At 46.2% G+C, this 25,745-nt stretch overlaps 1 protein-coding gene across 1 annotated transcript in view; it reads left to right on the plus strand.

Moving 5' to 3' along the window:
• Positions 1-3,431: 3,431 nt before the first annotated feature.
• LOC105611838 (uncharacterized) overlaps positions 3,432-25,745 on the plus strand; it is a 44,500-nt gene continuing 22,186 nt past the window's right edge. Inside the window, exons 1-4 of the mRNA XM_027963882.1 lie at positions 3,432-3,470; positions 5,305-5,678; positions 17,946-17,977; positions 19,867-19,911. Coding sequence (XP_027819683.1) covers positions 3,432-3,470; positions 5,305-5,678; positions 17,946-17,977; positions 19,867-19,911 — 490 coding nt within the window. The remainder of the gene's footprint in view (positions 3,471-5,304; positions 5,679-17,945; positions 17,978-19,866; positions 19,912-25,745) is intronic.

A 25,745-nucleotide genomic window follows, 5' to 3' on the forward strand; every position in this document is an offset into this window, starting at 1 on the left:
CCATCACATCAGTTGGGTTAGAGTTTCAACATATGCATTTGTAAGGGGTAGGGAAACAGACATTCAGCCCACTACAACTAGATAAAGACTCTTCTAGATAAATGATTTAGCTTTGGTGCTAGGAGTCTGTCAGTTCTGGGCAGAGTTCCCTGTTACCAGTGGTGGCGTGTTTTTGCTGCAATGTACATGTGCCCGTGGGGAGCTTTGATCGACAGCAGAGCAGTGGGCAACACCTGCTTTCCTGTGGAGCCTGGAGGATGGCAGTGTTCTGTCAGTTGGAGAAGGAGATGCTTAACAAGCCCTGGGAGGCCATGGATAGTACCTTAGACAAAAAATGGATGCTCTGGTTCTAGAAAACAAACAAGGCAAGCTCCAAGGTAGCTCAGAACACAAGAGAGTATATCAAATGGACTTTAGGAAGAAAACCAAGAGTTGTGTGAATACACCAAGATTTCCCCTGGCTCATGCCAGCATCCAAAGAACATCTTACTGTTGGTTTCTTGGCTGCACGTGCCTTTCCAAGGCAGAAACAGAAAGACAAAAATCTACAACGCAGAGAAAACAGACATGGAGAGAAAACTGAGTAGTTTTTGCCATAATTAAGTCAGAAAATGGCTAGCCCTCCCTTATTCACAGCTTACATAAGCAATTCTCACTCTGGTATTGTAATATTTAAGGACTTCTCCAAGATGTCTTCAGGAAATCTCTCTTCAGATCTCTCTCCACTAACACCCCTTCTAAAAAATTTAATATAAATAAACTCACATTTTAAATCTGAAAACATACATGACTCACATACAAATTTCATATAGTACATTAGGTATCAAAATGAGATAATTTAACTATTTTAATGGAATAGAGCTAAAAAATAAATAGTGCTAATAATAAATAAAAGAATAGCAAAATTTGTAGCTAAGATGGATAGAGATTTGAGATATATTGTGGCATAAAAACAAATTGAAAAATAGTGCATATATCACACAATTTTGAGGGAAACACACACAATTTTTTAAATAATATATATGAAGATGTAAGGAAAATGGTCTGGAAGAGACATTTCCATCTGAGATGAGTAATTATCCTAGCAAAGGATTAAACAATAACAACTACACACAAAAATCCAAGCATGGACCTTACCTAGAGAGACCCCAAAGAACAAGCCCTATTTGGGCCTCAGAGAGAGAAGACACACCATTTTTGTGGATTTAATCAAATGTGTTAGGCAAAATCGTTCACCAATGTATTTACTTATTCTTAAAATTTTGAAAGCATCATACTTTTATTTTTCTTTATTTGGCTGTGTCATGAGCAGCATGCAGGATATTAGTTCCCCCACCAGGGATCAAACCTGTGCCCCTTGTGGTGGAAGCACAGAGTCTTAACCACTGGACCACAGGGAAGTCCCACACCAATATACTTAAATAGAAGCAGAAGGAGAATTATCTCATTGCCCTCCTCCCCACTCAAATAATGCCTTAGATTCCACTCTCTCAGGCAAAAAGAGGCCAAAACTAAAAAAGTGAAACAAAACAAAGAGGAAGAAGTTAGTTCTGGGTCAGGTCATCCCAGTCATTTGTGGGGCCCTGGGCTAGAGTACAAATGGACATCCACGTGTAGTATGTCTAAACATGTAAGTTATAAGTCAAGCAAACACGCTGTTACATGAAATATATTGTGTCTTCCTGCTTTGACAAATATTCCTGCCAAATGAATAACTGACAGGAGGGACAGGTCAAGCGAGAACTGTCAGAGCCGGACACCAGCAAGAGGCAGCATTTGGAGAGCCAACTTGTGGTCCGTGGGTCTTGTTCTTGGTTTTCTGCTGCTGGCCTGTGTGGCAAGGGGCTCTGTGCATGTGTGGACCACTAGGCTTGCACAGACAATCTCCATCTGCATCCCTTTAAACAGCTACATCTGGTCTCCCCTGGCCCTGCTATGTCCCAGCCTTGGAGAGTTGGAGCTGGTGAAGGTTGGACTGGGGAAAGGCCTATTGTGGGCCCTGGAAGAGAACTTAGGGCATTTGGAGAGGAATGTGGGATCTCTCTTCCCCTGAGCTTGGTTTAGAAGTGGAGACAGGACAAAAGCTATGGAAGGGCACATCCCTTGGGCCTCATGGACTCCTTAGCCCATGGCAAGTGTAATTGGATGACAGCTGTGGAAGGGTCCTCTGAAGCCAGGGTCCTGGGTTTGGGTCCCCTCTTACACTGATCTAAAGTCAGTGCTATTTTTGATTTGGGGATGTTCTGAGCTCAGGTCCTGATGAGTTAAGGGGTTTCAAGTGTCATTTTGATTATGTTATATATAGAATCTAAGTTAGTGAATCATTCTTTTCACTTTGTGCCAAACATGGATATTAAAAAATACAGGCAACATAGCCAGTATCAAGACTTTCATCTCTGTGAGAGATACCCAGGAGTGAATCAGAGACTGACAGATAAAACCAGCCCCACCTCTCTCAACTCCTCCTCTCATTTCACTGGAGTAACAGGCAGAATTGTTGACACTGTAAACTGTTTTCTCTCCTGCTTTTGCAGAGTGAATATGGTTAAATGTACCTTAAAGTGCATTCTACTGTACTGACTATGGGATCGTATTTCCTTTGTATTATTTTTTTGCTGCATAACAAATTACCCCCCAAATATAACAGCTTAAAACAACAAATATTTATTATTTCAGAGTTTGTGTGGGTCAGGAATCTGTAAATGGCTTAGCTGGGTGGTTGTGGCTCAAGGTCTGTCATGAGATTGTAGGCAAGCTGTCCACCAGGGCTGTGGTGGTCCAAAGACTCAGGTGAGGCTGAAGGATCCAATACAAGTTCACTCACATGTTTTTTTCAGGCTTTAGTTCATTTGCTTATCATATTATATCAGCCTCCTGGAAGCCAAAAAACTTCTGGAAGGTGAGAAGAGTCAAGTGACATAGTAACATTTGGAAAAGGGGACTTCAGATCTGCCAGATGCAAGGTAACTTCCAAAACCAGGGTCTGCCAACAGGTGCTGTGTTGGGCCACCTGGGGAGTTTATGAAAAATATACCAGTAGTATACACATCCTTATAGTTAATAACACTGTATTATATAATTGAAAGTTGCTTAGAGATTATATCTTAAAAGTTCTTGGCATAAGAACAAAATTTTTGTAACCAGGTGTGGTGATGGGTATGAACTAGACTTATTATGGTGAGCATTTCACATATATACACCTACCAAATCATTATATTGTACATCTGAAACTAATAAGATGGTGTATATCTAAATAAAAATTACCTGTTTCTAGGTCTACTTTTTTTTTTCTTTTGAAAGGAAGGTAAACTCAAGAGAGTTAAATGACTTGCTCAAATGCCCATAGCTAGAAAAGGGCTGAGCTGGGGCTGGAACTGAGTTACTGGGAGAAGGTAGCATACCAGCCTGGCTCCCCTCAAACCCATGTGAACATGAAGCCTGCCACTCCCTTGACAGCCAGGCAGCCCTGTGTGAGTTGTTATAGAATCTGTTTGAACCCCAGTTAGTTTATATGTGAAGAGGGTGTAATAGTTACTTTGTGCTGTTATTGTGATGACTGAGATATTTTTTAATGCTCCCTTGCCAAAGAACACTAGGAATATTTCCTATCGTTTTAAGAGTTGAATTTATTACTCATTGCACTGAGGGAAATGCATACCATGGGAAACCCTGGAGGTGTGTTAGTGAGAAGGTATTAGAAAATATTATTAAAGGATTTTTTTGTTAGCTGATTGCAGGGGGGCTCAGGACACCAGAGTTCATTCTACAAATGTATATCTTTGTAAATCTGATTCTTAGAAGGGCAGACCAGAGGGAAACTAAGGCTATAATTGGCAAAGAGGCCCTAACTGGCCAGAATGGCTGTGTGTCCACTGTGGCTTGGACGACGTTCATATTTTGTCTGTGTTTAGACATGATTAAGGAGTCTTGCTCTTGTCTTCGTACATCGTGGTCACAGAGGGGCCTTGTCTGATGCTGATGTTCTGAGAACTTGTTCATGTTTATGTCAAACAGAAGAACACCAAGGCCCAGTGATGGTACCAAGGCCGTCTCTTTCCCAGGTATAAACCATCTAGTCATAGTGCTGGACTCAGCTGGTGTTCCAGGCCCTGAGCCATGACTTTATTGTGCTCTCCCACACTGTCAGCACTGGACCTCTGAGTCACAGTGAGACAGACAGGGGTGTTCTGAGGTGCAGACATTTTGCAGGAAACTAAAAGACAGATGTCCCTTCAAAAGCAATGACTCCTTTTCTTCCCCAGCTTCAGGCATGCTGCTGCTGCTGCTGCTGCTGCGGCTGCTAAGTCACTTCAGTCATGTCCGCCTCTGTGCGACCCCATAGACGGCAGCCCACCAGGCTCCCCCGTCCCTGGGATTCTCCAGGCAAGAACACTGGAGTGGGTTGCCATGTCCTTCTCCAATGCGTGAAAGTGAAAAGTGAAAGTGAAGTCGCTCAGTCGTGCCCAACTTGTAGCGACCCCATGGACTGCAGCCTACCAGGCTCCTCCATCCACAGGATTTTCCAGCAAGAGTGCTGGAGGGTGCCATTGCCTTCTCCGGCTTCAGGCATGACATGAAGCCATTTCCATGAGGTCAAGGGTATTTCAGTCTGTGGAGAATTTCAGAAAGAGAAAAGATGGGGCTGCAAGGTGGAGGGCGCATCCTGGACTCTGCCTTAGCTTCCTTCCTGCAGTAGAGGTGTACTCTGCACTTACTGTGAGTCAGACCTGGGCTTGATGCTGTGACAGCCACCACTACGTGGAAAATAGACAAGCAAAGGATCACGCTGAGAAATGGGGTAAAAGAAGACAGGGTACCACAAGGACTACTGGCAGTCTAAGCAGTGGTTCCTATACTTTTCTGAATATTGGAATCATCTGGATCTTTAACAAATATGAGTGACTGGATCCTAGTGCACTAATCTAATTCATCTGGGATACCACTCTGAGCATTTTAAAAACTTGGAGATTTTAAAAACTCCCTGGGTAATCAAATGTGCAGCAAAGTTGGGAAATCATTGGTTTAGCCCATCCATCCTTATAGTTTAGGGTGGAGGGGCCGGGGTTATAAAGCTGTTTAACCATATGAAAGCTGCGGTCCCATTCTAGACACTTGGATTTAGATATAAAATCTGAAAATAAATTTCGATGGGCTTTCAGACCCTAGGAAAAGAATCTGGGAATTCCTCGAGGGAGGCGGGTCGTCTCGTGAAAACCCCCCAATCAGGGTGATATGAGCTCCCCGCAGAATGGCGCTGGCCCTGCTCTTTCACAGAAGCCCCGGCATTAGTGTCACCAAACCTAGCTCCCGCAGGGAGGTAAGCAAGCCACCGAGCGGCCGGTGTGCGCACGTGTGAGAGTGTGCCCGCCGGCGTGCACGCGCGGGGCAGCCGGCGAGAGTGCGTTTCCGTTCGGGAGCCCGGGCGGCCTCCGGCTGCGGCTGCAGCAGCGCGCCCGGCGCCCCCTCCCGCCCAGTCCCCTCCCCCGGTGGCTCTCGCTCGCCCTCGTCCCTCCCCCGGCAGCGTCCGCCGCCTCCGGGTGCGCAGGGCAGCGCACGGCACGCGAACCCCTCCTGCAGGCACCCGGGCGCTACTCGAGCGCCGAGCCCCGGGCGCGCCTGGCGCCCCCTCCCAGACGCCTAACGACGATGAGCCAAGACTCAGGGGTCGCGGAGAGCAGGTGAGCGCAGCCGCGGGGCTGGGTGGGGGTCGGGGTTTGGGAAGGAGGACGGGCAGAGCGGGGGTGGGGTGCGGCTGGCCCCGACATCGCCGCGTGGAGAAGGGGCTTTGCGGTCTTCAGCACCCTCTACCGCGGGCTCTGCTTTTCCCGTTTTCCGGACGGGGCGGGGGCTCCACTCCCGCCCCAGCATCCCCGCTCGAGCTGCACAAACAAAGCACCCTTCGGTGGCGGCGCCTGCCTGGCGCGGGTATGGAGCGTGGGGGTAGCGACTCGCCGTCTAGCCCGGACTCCGATTCCCTACCCGCCGGCAGGCCCCGGGCGGCTGCACCTGGGTCGGGCGCGCTGCTCCGGGGTCGCGCGCAGGTGCTCGCGCGGGAAGCGGTGGCGCGCGGCTCCGAGGCCCCGGGCGCCCGGCCAGGAGGAGGAGCTACGGCCGGAGCTACTGCCCCCTGCCGTCGCGGCTTGCCGGCGCCAGCAACCGGCCCCTCGGCAGCGGCGGCGCAAAGGCGGCAGCAGGTGGGCCCGATTTGTCCCCGTCCACCCGGCGGCAGCGTGTGGAGGGGCTGATCGCCCTGTGGCATCCCCTTTGCTCCCAGCGCGAGTGGACTCGCGCCCTTCCCGCCTCCGCGCTGACTCCCCGCCGCCCAGGCCGGCTTCTGCTGTCCTCGTCTGCTCCCGTCTCTCGAGCTTCAGCTCTCCGGATCCCCTGCGCCCACTGCACCCGGGTCTGGGAGGACTTGGGTAGTTTTTCTGAACACCACCGGCGCTTTGGCCCCTTGACTTTCAAATGGTTTGAGCCGAGAGCGGGATTATTTCCGTAATCCCCTTTTGCCCATGCGTGGAACACCCCCATCATCCCCCTGCGCCAGTCATCCCTTCTACCCTCCCATGAGCCCTAATAGTGTCTTTAGCACAGAAGGCACGAGATCAACATTGCTTTTAGGATATCTGCTGTTGTAAAGGTAGCCAATGCCTCTGTTTGTCATCAGCGTCCCACGTTCCTTTAAAGGCAGCCTCTCGTAACGTGGGACTGTGTATTCAGAGCTGGCTTGGGCTGTAGTGGTCGAGTTCTCCAGAGCTCTCATCTGCAGAAGCAGACTTTTGGCACTGGATGCAGTTTCAGCACAAGACACGTGACGGCTTGTTTGTGAAATGTATCCTTTAGGTAATTCTCTCATTGCTGTAAGCACATGCAGGAAGCCCGCCCAAAGCAGTGCAGAAACCCTGGGCAAAGATTCAGACTGCAGAGAACTTGCTTATGGGACAGTCCCTGCCACATCACAGTTTATGCACGATCAACTAGAGAATACGGAGCTTTACAATGTTTCACGACTTCAGTGTTTCGTGGATTATTCGTTGAACATTAGGCTCATAATCTTTTGGGAAGAAGGGAAGGATTTTTTTGTTTTATGTGTGATATATATATATTTTTTCTTTTTGCCTCTGTTCTTTAAAACACTGTTGCAATCAGGAAGACAGTGTCGAAAAGTTTGTTGTGGCTAGGTTCTGCTGTTGAATTTCTTGACATTAGCAAGAAATGTCAAGAATTTGCTTTGAGGAATTAGGGTGAACAGTTTCACCTTGGGTGAAACTGGGTCCACTTGGGTCATCAAAAACACTTCCTTAGAGATGGTCAGTTAGCAGGGAGACTTGCAAATGGTGGTTACAGTGAATTTTGAATCAATCAAATACAGCAAAAGTAAAGTTTTGTTCTAAAAGAAAAGGGAAGCGAAGTATAGTGTGTGAAATTAGCATGCACGGTTATTTACACAAACAAAGCAGAGCTAACTCAACTTCTTCCTACTCCTTCCTAGTTCAGTTCAGTCGCTCAGTCGTGTTTGACTCTTTGTGACCCCATTACTCTGAAATATGGGTCCTCCCTACCTCTTTACATAAAAGCTTGCTAGCCTGCAATCGCTGATCTTTCTGGTCTCTTCAGTAAAACTTACTAATGAGTCATTTGCTCGTTTCAGTGTGGCAGCAAAGTCTGTATAATTGTGTGTCAAACAAGAGGGAGGTGTAATTCTTAGTAAACTCTAAAGCACCCTACAGATGTTTGCTACTGTTGCTTGTAATTTTTAGTAGCTGCACAGTATGCCACTCTGATACTTAGTCATTACCATATTTTTTGCCATTTAAAATGTTATTACTGATTTTTAAATACTAAGGAGGTCTCTATATCTAGGGACTTCCCAGATGGCTCAATGGAAAAGAATCTGCCTGCCAATACAGGAGGTGTGGGTTCAATCCCTGGTCCAGAAGAATCCCATGGAGAAGGAAATGGCAACCCACCCCAGTATTCTTGCTTGGAAAATCCCATGGACAGAGGAACCTGGTGGGCTACAGTCCATGGGGTCGAAAAAGAGTCGGATATGACTTAGCAACAGCAACTTTATATCTAATTACTACATTGTTTCTGTCATTTATCCAGTGAACCTTTTTTTTTTTTTAATAGTGCAAACTATATGCCAGACAATGTGTTAGATGCTGAGGATGTGGAATCCTTTGCTGCACACACACACACACACACACACACACACACACACACACACACACTTCTCTTGTTCTCTAGTACACATACACACACACTTCTCTTGTTCTCTAGTACACATACACACACACTTCTCTTGTTCTCTAGTACACACACATACACTACTCTTGTTCTCTAGTATACACACACACACACACTCTCTCTCTCTCTCTCTTCTCTTGTTTTCTAGTTCCCAAGAGTTATAAACGACTTACAAAGTACAGTGTGCATGCGTGCTCCGTTGTGTCTGACTCTTTGCAACGCCATGGACTGTAGCCTGCCAGGCTCCTCTGTCCATGCGATTTTCCAGGCAAGAATACTGGAGTGGATTGCCATTTCCTGCTCCAGGGGATCTTCACTATTCAGAGGTTGAACCTGTGTCTCTTGCATCTCTTAGGCAGCACAATAAAGCCATTAATTTAGGTGTGCATCAGAGCAGGGCTCAGGGAGGGGAGTAGAAAGGGATCCCTTCAACTGGGCTGAGAAATGGGAATCACCCCACCTCATCCATTCTCAGTCAGGCGAACTCTCCTTCTTGCCTGCCCTGGGCACTTGTGATTTCATTCTTTTCCCTCTTCTTCCTCCTGTCCTTGACCCCTCACTGATAGAAGTGTTCCAATTGCCTCCTTTCTCCCTTAAGGCAGCTCAGTTCCAACTTTTCCTCTTGGTCCCACTTCCCTTTGGAGTACAGTATGCAGAGATTTTATTGACAGTTAGTTATAGGAGAAAGAAGGAAGTAGACTTTGAAACTGTTCACTGTAATTCCTGTCACCCCACAGCTACCATTTGGGCCATATCCCGAATGCAGTCATCTCTTCACTTTGCCCCCTACCACCCAGGGTCATTCTCCATTCATAAATGTGGCCCACAAAGCTAAAGGCCTATGTACTTTTCCTTTCCCATGATGCTGAAAACCCTTCCTTGAAGGGTTTTGTGTGCATGTACAGTCATACAGAAAACACAGCATTTAAAATGTACAGCTGATAAAATTATCACCAAGTGAACACATCTGTGTAACTGCCACCCAGGTCAAGAAATAGAACCTGGCATCCTAAAAGCCCCCGTCCTTTTCCTCCTCCTTTCCTATCCCTTCATCCCAAAGGGACCAGAGATAGTTTTGCTAGTTTGTAAACTTTATAAACATGGACTCACACAGCATATGCCCTTTTGTGTCTGACTTCTTTTGTGCTGTTGTGTTTGTGAGATTCATCCTCCCAGTTGCGTGTAAGCAGTTTTGCATTCTGTGGCTTACAGGACTATTTTATGATGGAATCACATTTTGTTCATCCATTTTTCTCCTGATGAACATGGCAGTTGTTTCCAGGTTTTGCCTGTTACAACTAATGATGGGTGAATCCTTTAGCCTTTTGATATCCAAAAACCTACCTGTTTGACCACTATTTTTTTTTTTTTTCCTGCTGGTATAACTGAAGAAAAGGAAGGGAGGGAATAGATGAAGGAGCCAGCCTGGAGAGCTAGGCCTGTGAATTTTTACCTTTGCTGGCACTAAATGTTTTCCAAAGCATTTAAGGCTGTGCTCTCATTCTGGGACCTGGACATAGAAGAAAAACGTGATGGGATGGCTTACATCCCAGGTGAACTGATTATAGGTGGTGGTTATGGGGTGCTTAGAATAAAGGAAACTTGGTGATGATGGGAAGCCTGCCCAGCTTGGGAAGTGTCCCTTGGGAGAACTGACAGCTGGTGGCTCATGATGCCCACATCTCTCCTCCGCCTTCCCTCACCTGTCTGCCACTTTCCCCTATGGAGTCTTTCACCCCCCTCCCCTACCCTTCCCCACCCCACTGCTCCTCCCCCACCCCAGCCTGGTCCCAGAGGGCTTGGAGTATAGGAGATCCTTCTGTCCCTACGCAAGGGGCTGTGTAGTTGGCTTCCAGATCTCAAGTCTGTGAAGACAGTTTCCTTGGAGTATGCTTTAAAGTTTCCTAGCCTCCTGAGGGGTGTTTGTCATCTGGTACTACAGCTTCTTGGGCAGGGAGGTCTGGCTTTTGTGGCCTGGAGACTGAGATTTTCTTTGGGGAAATGCTTGGATCTTTTGGGCTCAACCCAGGCAGTGTCTGAGCCTGTAGGCTATCAGGGTTGCACAGGGTCAAGCATTCCCCATGAGAGATGTTGACGACAGCAGATTCTGGAACCCTGCATTGTTGACTTCCTCCTTTGCGCTCAAACTTCAGATCTTCCCAAGAGGGAAGATACAGAGACTACTCGGTGGACCAGATGATCTCCATTCAGCATCCTGGGGTTGCCATAGGCTTGGTTTCAGAGTTGGAGTCTCTCCACCTCCCTGTCTTCCCTCACTCCTCCCTTTCTCCCTCTGATCACACTTGCTTTCCTCCTGTTCCTGGATCATGATCAGTTCCTTCCTGCCTCAGACAGAAGCTGTGTGACCTCTTCTCCCCCGGCCCCAATTCTTCTCTTGCCTATTCCTGCTTGTCCTTTGTGGCTGAATTTAAAGGTCACTTCCTCAGGAAGCTGCCCCCCTACCCCCACCCCCAATTCTTCAATCTTAGTCAGCACTTCCTTTCTCAGATGCAAGTAGACAGTCTTCCCCATCAGGCTGGTGGGTGTTTGAAGCTGCAGTGCCAGTTGCTTTATTCACTCACGCCTGGCACACAGTCCACCTGTGTTTGTTAAATGGATGAGTTGATGGGTAAACCAGGAGACCTGAGACAGGTTGTAAGATTGTCTCTGCTTCTAACTTGCTGTGTGGTCTTGGGTGTTTATTAGTTTCACCTCTCCCAGAGTGCCCTCCCTCTGTAAAATAATGCATCAGGCTGGAAGATCTTTATAGGTTCCTTTCCATTTCATTATTTTCTGAGTCTAACAGTGAGGATCCTGAGAGGTGGTAGCTTTCTCTGAAAATGCAAAAGCTGACCTTACCATTGAGGTTTAAGCGGTCTTAAGTTTCATGTCTGTTCTTAGCATGAGAGCTGCATTCTTCCCAGTTCACCATAGCCTGCTCTGGGCTAAAATGATAGCTTATATTGCTTTTATTGTGCTCTTCGCACATCACATACATTTTATTTCCTGATCTGTCTTCTCTTCCGCTAGTGTGCCCCTTGGGACCAGGTTCCTGTGTCACGTGTCACTTTTATATCCCCTCTGCTTATCACAGCAACTGTGAGTTGATTTCAGTTGATGAAAAGAGATCTGTGTTATAGAGAATAGTATTTTCATCCAGTTTATTCTCTGGAAAGTATAACTGTTTTATGATTATGCAGATTAACTTTAGTTTGTGACTAGCATAGACTCTTTTCCACTTTCTTAACCCATTTAACTTTTTTTGACGTATTTCCTGAAGGTTGATAGGAGCTAAAAGAAGTAAAACACTAGTTGGTTTCATTAGGGGAGGATTTGGGCCTCATTATAGGTTTGTGCACATGCATGCTCAGTCACTTCAGTTGTGTCTGACTCTGTGACCCTGTGCTGTATAACCCACCAGACTCCTCTGTCCATGGGCTTCTCCAGGCAAGAGAATTGGAGCAGGTTGCCGTGCCCTCCCCGAGGGGATCTTCCTGACCCAGGGACTGAACCTGTACCTCTTGTGGCTCCAGCATTGCAGGTCGATTCTTCACCTGAATCGACCCATTACGGGTTTAATTATGTCTAATAACTTTTTGGACTTCCCTGGTGGCTCAGACGGTAAAGCATCTGTCTACAATACGGGAGACCCGGGTTCAATCTCTGGGTTGGGAAGATCCCTTGGAGAAGGAAATGGCAATCCACTCCATACTATTGCCTGGAGAATCCCACGGACAGAGGAGCCTGGTAGGCTACAGTCCATGGGGTTGCAAAGAATCGGACATGACTGCGGGACTTCACTTTCACTTTCACTTTCAATAACTTTCAATATTTACTACAAGGTGACTCTAGTTGACAATTACCTTCACAGACAGTGGCACCTTAGGAACAGAGACTAGAAAGTACAAGTGTTTTGTCTTTACCTGCTTGGCAGAATTTTAAGCTTTTTGTTGTGAAGTGTACTGATAAAAGCTTGGGCTCTGCAGTCAGATGGACTGGGTTTGTGAATAAGTTACCCATGCCTTGTTTCCTCATCTGTGAAATGGGAATGATACTAGTTCAGCATCAGGCACTAAAAAGTTCATTGCAATGAGCCCATTGATGCCTGCCAGGTCCTTGGCTCAGGTTCGGGCACACAGTAAATACTTAAAAAAAAATTAGCTATTATATTATGGTTTATATGATAACATATTATATTAGTAATTATATATAATATATTAATTATTATATGTATTATGTACATATAATATATATTATATACTATAATGCGTATATATTATATATATTAATGTATTATATATATTATATGGTGTGCTACAGTCCATGGGGTCGTGAAGAGTTGGGCACAACTTGGCAACTGAACAACAACAATTATGGTTTTATTTTCACTTTAAGGATTGTTAAAATCTTTAACTGGAGAATTATTACTCAAGGAGGCAGATTTGATTGAAACCCTTCTGGCGCCTACTATCCACCTGTCTAGGCTGCAGTCAGGCCCAGGTGCAGAGGTGGGAGGAAGGCTCCCTCTGGTTGGATTTTACAGTGCCAAGATGCAGCGTTTTTCTCCTCCCACTAAGGGAAAGAGGCCTGCACTAGGCAGGGCCTGGGAGCTGGTAGGCATAAGGCATTTTTCTCCTCTCACTAAGGGAAAGAGGCCTCTACTAGGCAGGGCCTGGGAGCTGGTAGGTATAAGGCAGTGTTGACAGTACACCTAGTCATCACGATTGAGTTGGGATGAAAATATAAGGAATTTTAAAAGTGATACTAAGTAAATGTCCACTTCCATTCCCTACTGATCTTCAGCCCCTAAATTACACTGGGAACATCTGGAATGGGTCCTCCCTCTCCATGATTACTTTAGTTTTCCTTTTAACAAACCACATGGAAAAGCAGACAGGAAGAAGATGTGGGGCACTGGCATTCACGTGGCCTGTCAGAGAGGAAGAAAACCTTCCTCCACCCTTCTGGATTCTTCTGGTCTAAGGATTAAATTGACATGTGTCAGATTAAAGGAGAAAAACATACAAAAGTTTTAATAACTGGTGTACATGGAAGAGGGGCTTCCCGGGTAGTGCTAGTGGTAAAGAATTCACCTGCCAGCGCAGGAGACCTAAGAGAGCCCAGTTTGATCCCTGGGATGGGAAGATCCCCTGGAGGAGGAAATGGAAATATCTCCAGAGTTCTTGCCTGGAGAAGCCCATGGACAGAGGAGTCTGACAGGCTACAGTCCATGAGGTTGCAAAAGAGTCACGCATGACTTAGCAACAACAGCCATATATGGGAGATACCAAGGAAAACTTGAGTAACTCTCCAAAATGGCCAAATACCGTCTCACTGTAAATACCGTCCTCAGCAGGCAGACAAGGATGTTGAGGGTGGGGAGAGTCAGTTCTGGGAGGTCCCTAGGAAGAGCACTGTAAACCTGGTGAGGTTGTCCTGAGATTTCTGTCCCTGCCCTTTCACTGATAAGATACAGATTTGGACACCCTTACACATGGAGATTTCCCATACAAATGTTAATGTTTCTTCCAAAAGGCTATCTCCTGCTGGGTTTTCAATGTGTTTCCTTTGCCTGCTGTTTCTTAGAGAATAACCAGCTTAAAATAATTAATATGCCAAAGAGACATATTTTAGGGAAGCAGATTCTGTTACCGCTAAAGCAGATTCTGTTACGGCTAAAGCAGATTCTAGAGCCAGTGCAAGGGCTCTGTGGGTCCCCTGGGTTACTTTCTTCACTGGGCTGTGACTTTGGTGTAGCCCAGTGGGCGACTCCTTCACCTCGGGCTAGCCCCTTCCCCCGTAACTGTTGAGTGTTTTGATACAGAGAGCTGACCCTCTACCCTGCAGCCTCATTATGTGGTGAAAATAAAGGTTTTCCATAAAGGTTTTCTGGTTTTTAGCAGAAGTTCTGATATCTATGCACATGCATACACATCTGGAAATAAAGATAAACAGCTGCAGAAAGGGGACTATGAAAGGAACAGTCAAGAGAAGTTTGTCACTGTTTTAAGCAGACATATTTTTTACAGTAAGGATGTATAACTCTTAATACATATTCTCATCAGTCTAGTTCAGTTGCTTCAACTCTTTGCAACAGTTCAGTCATGTCCAACTCTTTGCAGCCGCATAGACTGCAGCATGCCAGGCTTCCCTGTCCATCACCAACTCCTGAAGCTTGCTCAAAATCACGTCCATTGAGTCGGTGATGCCATCTAACCATCTCATCCTCTTTCGTCCCCTTCTGCTCCTGACTTCAATCTTTCCCAGCATCAGGGTCTTTTCTAATGAGTCAGTTCTTCACATCAGGTGGCCAATGTATTGGAATCAGCATCAGTCCTTCCAGTGAATATTCAGGATTGATTTCCTTTAGGATTGACTAGTTTGATCTCCTTGCAGTCCAACGGACTCTCAAGAGTCTTCTCCAATACCACAGTTCAAAAACATAATTCTTCGGCGCTCAGCTCTCTTTATAGTTCAACTCTCACATCCATACATGACTACTGGAGAAAGCATAGCTTCGACTAGACGAACCTTTGTTGGCAAAGTAATGTCTCTGCTTTTTAATATGCTGTCTAGGTCGGTCATAGATTTTCTTCCAAGGATCAGGTGTCTTTTTAATTTCATGGCTGCAGTCACCATCTGCAATGATTTTGGAGCCCAAGAAAATAAAGTCTCTCACTGTTTCCATTGTTTTCCCATCTGTTTGCCATGAAGTGGCAGGCTTCAACAGTACGTGAACTCTGAACTTCCTGATGTTCAAGCTGGATTTAGAAAAGGCAGAGGAACCAGAGATCAAATTGCCAACATCCATTGGATCATTGAGAAAGCAAGAGAGTTCCAGAAAAACATCTACTTCTACTTTATTGACAGAATAAATTCTTCAAGAGATGGGAATACCAGACCACCTTACCTGCCTCCTCAGAAATCTGTATGCAGGCTAAGAAGCAACAGTTAGAACTGGACATAGAACAACAGACTCGTTCCAAATTGGGAAAGGAAAATATGTCAAGGCTGTATGTTGTCACCCTGCTTATTTATCTTATATGCAGAGTACATCATGCAAAATGCCAGGCTGGATGAAGCACAAGCTGGAATCAAGATTGCTGGGAGAAATAGCAATAACCTCAGATACACGAATTACACCACCCTTATGGCAGAAAGCAAAGGACTAAAGAGCCTCTTGATGAAAGTAAAAGAAGAGAGTAAAAAAGCTGGCTTGAAACTCAACATTCAAAAAACTAAGATCATGGCATCCAGTCCCATTACATGTTCTCATAATTACTTTTAAATTAAAAGGTACAGTGACTGCATTATAAGGGTATGAGTCTGGAGAAAAACGACGCAATGGCTGGCTTGTTCTTGTATGCATTTCATTGGGAACCATGTTTTAGTCTTTCTTAATTTCTTGGAACATTTCCTAATTTCAGGCTTACCACCACTCTCTGACCTTCTGAGCCAGAGGTTAAGATTAAAAAGTAAGAAGACTTGGGTCTGAAAATGAAAATGCATAGTTTTCGTAGGACATGGAGCTTGGGAAATACCAAATACTTGGGAATGTTTATCAGAAAAAACCTTGAGTCAGGGAGGTTTTCAAAATCTGGAGGCTCCTGACTGACTTGACTGAAGAAGGGAAAGGAAGGGACTAGCAGTCAGTCCACTGCTTTTGTTCTTTTCTTCCTCAGTTTTCTGTCACTGCCAGGGCTGGGGTCAGCCGGTGAAGTGGTGGGGCGTGAAGGAAGACATGGTCCCAGGGGCTTTGAAGTCTTAATGGCCCAGGGTCAGGTGCTCCTTTTCTGTTTGTTAGCTGTGTGACCTCAAGAAAGTTAATGAACCTCTCTGAGCTCCAGTCTCTGCATTTGTCAAATGGCCTTCATAGGCTTATTGGGATGAGTCAATGAGAAAATCCAGAAAGATTTTAAACACTCATAAGTGCAAATAACACCATTGTTGTTTTCTTCCTGGTTTTTCATTTATTCATCAGATTCTGATTTGATGGGCCCAGAAGAATGGTTTTTAGAAGGCTGTCTGAGAGTTCTAATGTCTTCAAGTCTACAACTTGTGAAACGCTGTTCCTGAGGGATAAGGAGCAGTTTGGGCATCATGGTGGAGGGCAGGGCTCTTACTTATATGCACAAACTCTACGTGTCCAATGGGGCACACATAGCTGAGCTGCATAGCTGCAAGGCTCCTGGCAGTGACTCTTTTCTGGGGAGGGTGCAGAGCGTGGTGTGTATATGTGTGTCTGTGTTATGCAGGGTGTGCTTGGGACACTGAAGAACATTCCTTCTGGGGGAGCAGGAAGGGTGGGCGACAAGGGAGAAGGGTGGGGGTCCATGCGTGCGGTGCCAGGGAGCTCAGGCCAGGAAGCAGTGAGAAGCCACAGAAGGGCAAAGACATGATAAGGTCCTGCAGAGGAACAGACCGAGAGAGTGAGACAGTAATTGTTAGAGAGTGCGAGAAGCTTGCAGGCAGGCAGAAGCGGTGTGCAGTGAGGAGGGGAGAAGTTTGAGAGGTGGGTTGGAGGAAGCATGGGAGGAGTCTGATTGTGCTGCTTGCCAACAAAGAGGGAGCAAGAGTTAGTGATGACTGAGAGGTTCCAGTTAGGTGACCTGGTGATTCTATGTGAAGACAGGTTGGGAGGATCAGGTTTTCTTGGAGAGGAAAAGGCAAGGACTAGTTTGTGCTGACTGTATGTAAAGTGCTGAAGTGACCCTTGGGCCTTAAGTACCTGGAAGTCAGGGAGGAGGCCTGGGAAGGGGTCAGAGATCTGGGATCTGAAGCTTTGGCCTGAAGGCGGGCCTGAGGCAGCGTGTGGAGGGCGCACTGAGGCGGTCTTGGGACAAAGCGAATCGCCAGGAGCTGATGGAGCTGGGAAATGAAGCACCTGGAGGCGGGAGAGGCCACCGAGCCGAGGGGAGGGAAGAGACCAGGTGAGGGACGCTGGAAGCCACCATGGAGCCTGTCACCTGCTTCATCGAAAGGGAGGTGGCCCCTAAGGATGGAGAGGGCCCCTTGGGTTTGTTGGGCAGGGGTCCTCGGTGTCTCTAGCTCGAGTGGTTTCCGTACGTGGGAAAAAGCAAAAGGCTGGTGGCTTTGAGTCTGGGGGAGGACGGGGAGTGGGAAGTGGAGGTGGGGAGTTCTCCCTTGAGACCTCCCGTGGGACTGAGCAGGGCAGAGCCGGGGTGGGGATGCAAACACCAGGTCAGGCAGTGGAAGGACCAGTTAATTGAATGGGGGAGCTGTCCAGGCCCTTGATTTCCTGGAAGTGCTCTATGGGAGGGAGGAGGCTGGAGAAGCAGGTGAGAAGACCTTGGAGCATGCGGGCGAGCAGCCCTCTGTAGGAACCAGGAGGAGGGACTGGAAGCCAGTGTGGCGGGGCGAGGTGGATGGATGGGCTGGAGACGTGCGGTGTGGGGATTCAGCGCAGTGACCCTGTGCACGGTACTGCTGGTACCCAGGGTGTGAGCGGACCGGCAGGGCTTCACTTGCACACTTCAAAGTCACCTCTATCCCTGTGGTTTTGAGTCTGATTGGAGTGGGGAGTGAGGGGGCAGGAAGAGCCTTGAGGAGGGAGAGAGTTATTCCACCTGCCAACATTTCTGGAGAAACATAGTATGATCATTTTGAAGACTTTCATAATTATTTGTATAAAATTAGTATCCGTTTATAAAACTGTTTTTCTCTTCTTGTTCTAGTGATGATCACCAAGGCTCTTTAGAAGAAAAAGGTATGAACTCTAAGTCAACATTGAGTAACTGAAAAACTTAAGCTGCACGGTGTGGAAATTTGCATTTTTAGAAAATGATTTCTTTATTCATTTTATTTATGGGCTGCAATTGCCTCATTACATTCATGCAGTCACCAGCTTACAGAAATGTGTTGAAATAATCAGTAGGTTAGGATGATGAGATAATGACAGTTTTTCAGAAGTTTCTTTAAGATTATTTGTCAACAGATATTTAAAACAATGAAATGTAAAGAATTCATACCTTTGTGGTTTTTATAACTTAAGAATAGAAAACAAATAATCTTACATCTCTTTCCTTTTAAACTCTGCCTCTAATGTTCTTTTTAACCTTATTTTAAATTTAGTAAAATAAGAATAGAGAAGTATTGTCAATGGAATTCTATAATTGTTCTATGCACGAGCAGATATTTTCTTTAGTACTTCAGTGTTATCATCAATTCTAGATACTTAATGAAAATAGCAACACCTAATTCTGTCCCTGAAACTGGATCAAGTAAAACCTCTGCTGTTAAAAGAAGGTCATGGTCTAGGTTTAGGGGTTGCTGAGGCTTGAGTCCCTTCTCTCAGTTTCTCTCTCTGACCAGCAAAGTACTGGCGCCTTCCTTAATTTCATATTGTCCTAATTTCGTTTGTCTGTTGCATGGTCTTCCTTGTCCTCACACATGCTATGGGCTAGGACATGGATTTTCTCCTAATTGCTGCAGAGTGCCCATCGCACAGTGGACAGTAAGTCAGCGAAGGGACAGTAGTCTCTGTCTGCACCGAGCGGAAGCAGTCAACCAGTAATCGAGCCCCTTCTGTTCACCAGCCTGGCATGGGTGAATGTTCCAGACAAATGAAATGGAAGAGTGCTAGGTCCATGAGCCATCTAATTGAGCATGGCATAAATACAGATGAGGGGCATGGTAACTAAGTGGCAGTCCTTCCCTACACAGAAATACTCTTGCTCTAGTTGATGTTGTTGGTAACTTCTGCAGCAGTTACCCCTTCTCCTTTACTATAATATCTCCATTCCCATGCACCTACACGGGCCTCAGCTCTTATCACTTCATCGCTGAATCTCTGCAGCAGAGTTTTAGACTCTCTGGAGTCTAATGCATCCTGAACAACAGTACCTCCCGCCCCCTCTCTCCGCTGCCCCCCGCCCAAAGTCCGCCAGCATCTTTGGGAACACCACGGCCCATTTCAGCTTGAAGCACTCATGTAATTCTGCATCTCCACATCATTCCCTGTAGGAGAAACACCCCCCAAGGCCAGTTCTTCTCAATTGCGTTTGAAGTCCTCCCTAGTCTGGTCCCAACTTATCTGAATCCTCACCTCTAACCTGTCTGTGTCATTTCACTAAATCAGTGATGGTTGTTTGCATGAGTTGACTGTTCAGTGGGAAAGGACTCTGAGTCTTTTCTATAGAAACACCATCATTTGCTCTTCAGTTACAAAATCTAAAACCAGGTGCTTTTTTTCCCTTTCTGGTGTCAAGTTACTTAATCACCAGGGATGTTTTTAGAGAGCAGCTAAGTTGATCAAAGAGTGCCACTCCTTTGGCACAGAACCAAGAGGTTGCCAGGGACCCAGCCAAAGGTCATTATAAAGTTTATTGGCTTTCTGTTTGCCTTCTCTTGGAAAAGGCTTAAGGTTGCTTGGTCTAAATCTTTTATCCTTTGAGAATATGGCCTTGCTTACCATTGGTAACTGGGTGTTAATTTGACTTTCAGTGCTGCTTTGGGTTTAAAGAGGTAATTCAGTTTATAGAAGAGGATACTTCTGTTATTTTTGGTTTAGCATTTTTTTTTTACAAAAATGAACACAGTCTTCTATTTTATCCTGGTATTTATACTACTAAACTTGATTTCTTTCTCAAAATTTAGATTTCCCCAGCCCCAACCTAGATACTTCAGGGGACTCTAAATCAGGTAAGAGATATGATTAACATTGGTAAATGCCCCAATGAAATTTTTATAAAATAGCCAATTTATCTCAAGATAAATAACAATTAATTTTTCTGTTTTACTTCATGCAATCTGTATGAAAGATAGGAACTTTCATTTTTCTACTTGAAAGAGCTGATTAAATTTTAAACTTTCATGGTTACCTAGCCTAGTGAAATCAGTAACTTAAAATTCAGTGATGAAGCTGTGCTTAATGAAACTGAGAATTTATCTGATGAGGCAACTGGACCATTTTCTAGATTGGTTTCACTAACCTAGTACAGGGTCCTCTGCGAGCCAAACCAGGTGGTGGATACTTGGCTGGGGTAGTCCTGGGAGGTTTCCCTGAGGAGGTGATGGTTGACTTGAACTCTGAAGGATGCATTACAGTAACAGCGCAAAGGTGGGGACAAGAGTTATCTGAGTTCAAAAGACTTGCAGGTGTAAATGTACATGTCCCCATGTGGGAAAGTGCACAGCGCTTGTTTGCAGAGACTGAAGAAGGTCAGATGACTAGAATCAGAGAGTGCGGGGAAGGGTGGCAGGGCCAAAGTGTGTCTGTAGAGACAGGTGGGGGCTGGATTTCATAGGACCTTTGGGTTAAAAAATCTTTTCTCCAGAGTAGATGTACAATGCCCAATAAGCACATGAAAGATGCTCAATATTATTTCAGGGAAATACAATTCAAACCCACAGAGATATGCCATTTCACAGCCACTAGGGTGGCTACAATGAAAATTGTCAAGGATGTGGAGAAATTTGAACCCTCATACACAAGCTCAACATTCAGAAAACTGAGATCATGGCATCCGGTCCCATCACTTCATGGGAAATAGATGGGGAAACAGTGTCAGACTTTATTTTGGGGGGCTCCAAAATCACTGCACATGGTGACTGCAGCCATGAAATTAAAAGATGCTTACTCCTTGGAAGGGAAGTTATGACCAACCTAGATAGCATATTAAAAAGCAGAGATATTACTTTGCCAACAAAGGTCCGTCTAGTCAAGGCTATGGTTTTTCCAGTGGTCGTGTATGGATGTGAGTGTTGGACTGTGAAGAAAGCTGAGCGCCGAAGAACTGATGCTTTTGAACTGTGGTGCTGGAGAAGACTCTTGCAAGTCCCTTGTACTGCAAGGAGATCCAGCCAGTCCATTCTAAAGGAGATCAGCCCTGGGTGTTCATTGGAAGGACTGATGCTGAAGCTGAAACTCCAATACTTTGGCCACCTCATGTGAAATGCTTTTCCAATGCTGACTCATTGGAAAAGACCCTGATGCTGGGAGGGATTGGGGGCAGGAGGAGAAGGGGACAACCAAGGATGAGATGGCTGGATGGCATCACCGACTCGATGCACATGAGTCTGAGTAAACTCTGGGAGTTGGTGATGGACAGGGAGGCCTGGAGTGCTGCAGTTCATGGGGTCGCAGAGAGTCAGACACGACTGAGCAACTGAACTGAACTGAACTGAACTGAACTGAACTGAACTGACGCTGCTGATGGAGGCTTCCCCAGTGGCTCAGTAATAAAGAACCCTCCTTCAGTGTAGGGGATGCAGAAGATGTGGGTTCAATCCCTGGGTTGGGAAGATCCCCTGGAGGAGGAAATGGCAGCTCACTGTAGTATTCTTGCCTGGAAAAAACCACCAGAGGAGCCTGATGGGCTACAATCCATAGGGTCACAGAGAGTCAGACACGATTGAACACCCACACCCACCCACACTGCTGATAGGAATGTAGATTGACACAGCCACCTGGGAAAACAGTTTGGTAGTCCTCAAATAGTTAAAGATAATTGCCATTTGACCCAGCAGTTTCTCTCCCGTGCATATAGCCAAGAGAAATGGAACCATATCTCTACAAAAGAACTTGTGCACGAATGTTCACAGCAACATTATTCATGATATTTGAAAGTTGGAAACAACCCAAAAGTCCATCAAGTTTTAAACTCATAAGCAAAATGTGGTGTACCCATTTGTGTTTGTTTGCTGCGACTGCTGTAAGAAAGGGCCATAGACTGGGGAGCTTAACCAGCAGAAGTATGTTCTTTCACATTCTGGGGGCTAAATGTGAGTCAGGATGTTGGCAGGGTTGGTTCTCTTGGAAGACTAGGAGGGAAGGTCTGTTCTAGATTTCTTTCCTGGCTTTGTAGGTAGCCATCATCATGATCTCATGATGTTCTCCCTGTGGTGTGTCTCTGGGTCTGAATTTCCCCTTTTTGTAAGGACACCAGTCATCTTGGATTAGTGTCCACCCTGATGACCTCATTTTACGTAAAAGTAAATACTTCTGTGAAGACTGTATCTCCACATAAGGTCATATTCTAAGGTGGATTATGACTTAAAATGTGAAATTTTTGTTGGACACAATTCAATATTATAACACCATACAATGGAATATTATTCAGCCATAAAAAAGAATGAAGTGGTGATATATACTACAACATGGTGAAACCTTGGAAACATGCTCAGTGAGAAAAGCCAGGTACAAAAGCCCATCTATTATGTAATTCCATTTATGGGATTTATCTGGACATTTATGGAATGTCTAGAATATGCAAATCTATTCAGGCAGGAAATAGAGTATTGGTTATCTAGGTCTAGGGGGAATGGGGACATTGAAAGTGGTAGTTAAAATGTACAGGGGATTTTAGGGGATGTTTAAAATGAAAAATTGATTGTTGTGATGGATGTACAGTTGTTGTTGCTGAATTGCTCAGTCATATCCGACTCTTTGCGAACCCATGAACTGTAGCCTTCCAGGCTCCTTGGTCCATGGTGCTTCTCTAGGCAAGAATGCTGGAGTGGGTTGCCATGCCCTCCTCCAGGGGATCTTCCCAACCCAGGGATCAAACCCAGTTCTCCCTCATTGCAGGCAGATTCTTTACCGTCGAAGCCACCAGAGAACTGTGAATATATGAAAAGCTATTGAGTTGTACACTCTGAATTATGTAGTGTATGGACCTCAATGTGGGAGACCTGGGTTTGATCCCTGGGTTGGGAAGATCCTCTGAAGAAGGAAATGGCAAATGGCAATCCACTCCAGTATCTTGCCTGGAAAATCTCATGGACAGAGGAGCATGGTAGGCTCCTACAGTCCATGGGATTGCCAAGAGTCGGGCACAACTGAGCAACTTCACTCACTCACTCACTCACTCACTCACTCACTCAAGGTTGTTATAGAAAAATAAAAAAAGTTATATCAGAAGAAAAAAATTCAAAGCTTGTCATCCAGGAAAAAAATCCATGTTTTCTTGAAAAAACTTAAACTCAAAAAACTTAAATCACAGAAATCACAGGGCCGTTTGTCCTGAACCATTTTCTGGGACTGTGGTCTTCGCATGCTTGATTTACTCCTGTGATTATGTGCAACAGAATGTATTTAGGACAGACAAGTAGCAAAAGTTGTCCCTCTAATTTGTTTCCTGCCCTTGTCATTTCTGAAAACAGGGCCACCTGGCAATCTTGTTGCCAGATGGGAGCTTTTATCTTTATATCTGGAAGATTAAGTATGAAGTGAAAGTGAAAGAAAGTGAAAGTGAAGTCGCTCAGTCGTGTCCGACTCCTTGCGACCCCATGGACTGTAGCCCACCAGGCTCCTCCCTTCCATGGGATTCTCCAGGCAAGAATACTGGAGTGGGTTGCCATTTCCTTCTCCAGGGGATCTTCCCGACCCAGGGATCGAACTCAGGTCTCCAGTATTCCAGGCAGATACTTTAACCTCTGAGCCACCAGGGAAGCCCAAGATTAAGGATATTTCCCCCTTTTTCATCAAGGTAATTTTGTACTGGTTTGATGATTACATCAGTTATCTTTATGAGGTTTCCGTGTTGCTAGTGACTAAAGACGATTGGTCCCTAAAGTTGTGCTAAGTACCCTTTGGTTTTAATGTCAAATAAAAAAGTAGGAGAAAGATGGTTTCGTAATAAGCGACCAAAATGAAGATTAGAAGGAGACTGTGCAAGGACCGCTGTCTAAGGAAGGGGGAGAAAGCCTGCTGCTGGCAGCAGTGTCTGAAGTTGAGAGTTAAAAATGCTTGAATGCAGAGTATGGTAGGTAATTCAGATTCTCGGGCTAGGGGAGAGACACTTGAGGTCAGAGTGGGGTGGAGCCTTCTCAACTGGATAAAGGGAGGCTGGTCAGGAAGTGTAGGTGGGAATCCCCTGGTGGTCCGGTGGCTAGGACTCCACACTTCAATGCTGAGGACCGGGCTTCTAGCCTGGGGAATGCACGGGGCCTGGGATTTCAGTTTGCCTGCTGCCACACTTCCTCTGTTCCCTTTCTCACCTTTCTGTCCTTCCTTTCATTTTTTTTTTAAGGTTTATTTTTAAAAGTTTTTAAAAATATAGTGGAATGAAATGGGTCAAAGGGGTGTAGGTTTTGTCTGCATCTAGGCTGGCATTCAGGACAGCTGGGTGTGGTGAAGGTGGAACCCACCAGGATGAGAAAATGAGAGAAAAGAAACTCAGAGTTCGGGGCTGTTTGCATGCTAGCTTCCCCAAACAGGGATCCTGCTGCCAGAGCTCTAACCTATGCAAACGTGGGGAGGGTTTAGGGCTGGGGGTAGCAGGCTTGGGCTGGCCTGTTACTAGAGTTTAGGAGTGTGACCTGTTAGTAAAAATTGCTACCCCTTAAACATCGTGACTACTGTGTATGAGGCCCCGGGCTGGTCACTCTTCACAGACATCTTATTTAGTTCTCAAATATGTGCCATGAGACAGAAAGATGGTCCTGGGGGCTTGAGGGGGCAGGGAAGCAGAAATAGAATAAGGAGTCTTAGGCCCCAAACCAGAGGGAAGGTGAATTGAAGGGATGGCCCCAGACTCTGCTTCCCAAGGACCTGGAGCAGAAGGTGGGCCTCACCTGGGGCTGGCCCAGGCAGAATTACATCCCTGCAGAGGTCCTAGGGGCTTCCTAGGTGGCGCTAGTGGTAAAGAACCCGCCTGTCAATGCAGGAGACATAAGAGATGCAGGTTTGATCCTTGGGTCAGGAAGATCACCTAGAGGAGGGCACAGCAGCCCACTCCAGAGATCTTGCCTGGAGAATTCCATGGACTGAGGAGCCTGGCTACAGTCCATGGGGTCTCAGAAAGTTGGACCCACCTTAGCACGCACGGGCGCACACAGATACACGCCAAGTCCCATACTGCGAGGGAACTGGCAGAGTAGAGACATGGTAGGGGCTGCTCGGCTCTTTAAATCTGGGCAAAGCATTTGTTCATTCACACAGTCATCACTCATGGAGCATCTAGGGATGGGTGTGGGGGGATCAGGGTGGTGAGACACTTCTCATCTGACTTGGTGTGGCAGAGGGAGTCGGTCAGCAGAAGTGACTTTGGGCTGGCTTCTCATGGATACCCGGGGGTCTGGAGGTGGGGTCTGGGGAAGGGCTATCCAGGCAGTGGGGTGGCGTGTCTGAGACTTGGAGGAAGGAGTGGCAGTCACGCTGGGTACAGCTGGGGGAACGAGGAAGTGATTATGGTGGGTTGGTTTTAGTCCATGGTTCTCAGCCCTGGCTGTACATTCCAGTTATCTGGGGCCCTTTACCACAAATGCTAGCCCCGATTAGTTAATCAGTAACCCCCAAGGAAGCCAGAATCCCAGGCATGGCTGGGTGTGTGTGGAAAGCTCCCTAGGTGGCATCAGTGTGCAGCCAAGGTTGAGAACCACAGCTCTGTGCTTCGAGCCCTGGAGGACCAAGGCCGTGTCTTACCACTTCTGATCTCCCAGCCCCTGCTTCAGTGCCTCGCCTTCCACTCAGGTGAACCTGCCTCCTCCTCCCCTTCTTCCCACTCATCCTATCCATCACCAGCTCCTGGGTG

The sequence above is a fragment of the Ovis aries genome, chromosome 1 (assembly GCF_016772045.2).
Source record: "Ovis aries strain OAR_USU_Benz2616 breed Rambouillet chromosome 1, ARS-UI_Ramb_v3.0, whole genome shotgun sequence".
Classification (NCBI taxonomy): Eukaryota; Metazoa; Chordata; class Mammalia; order Artiodactyla; family Bovidae; genus Ovis; species Ovis aries.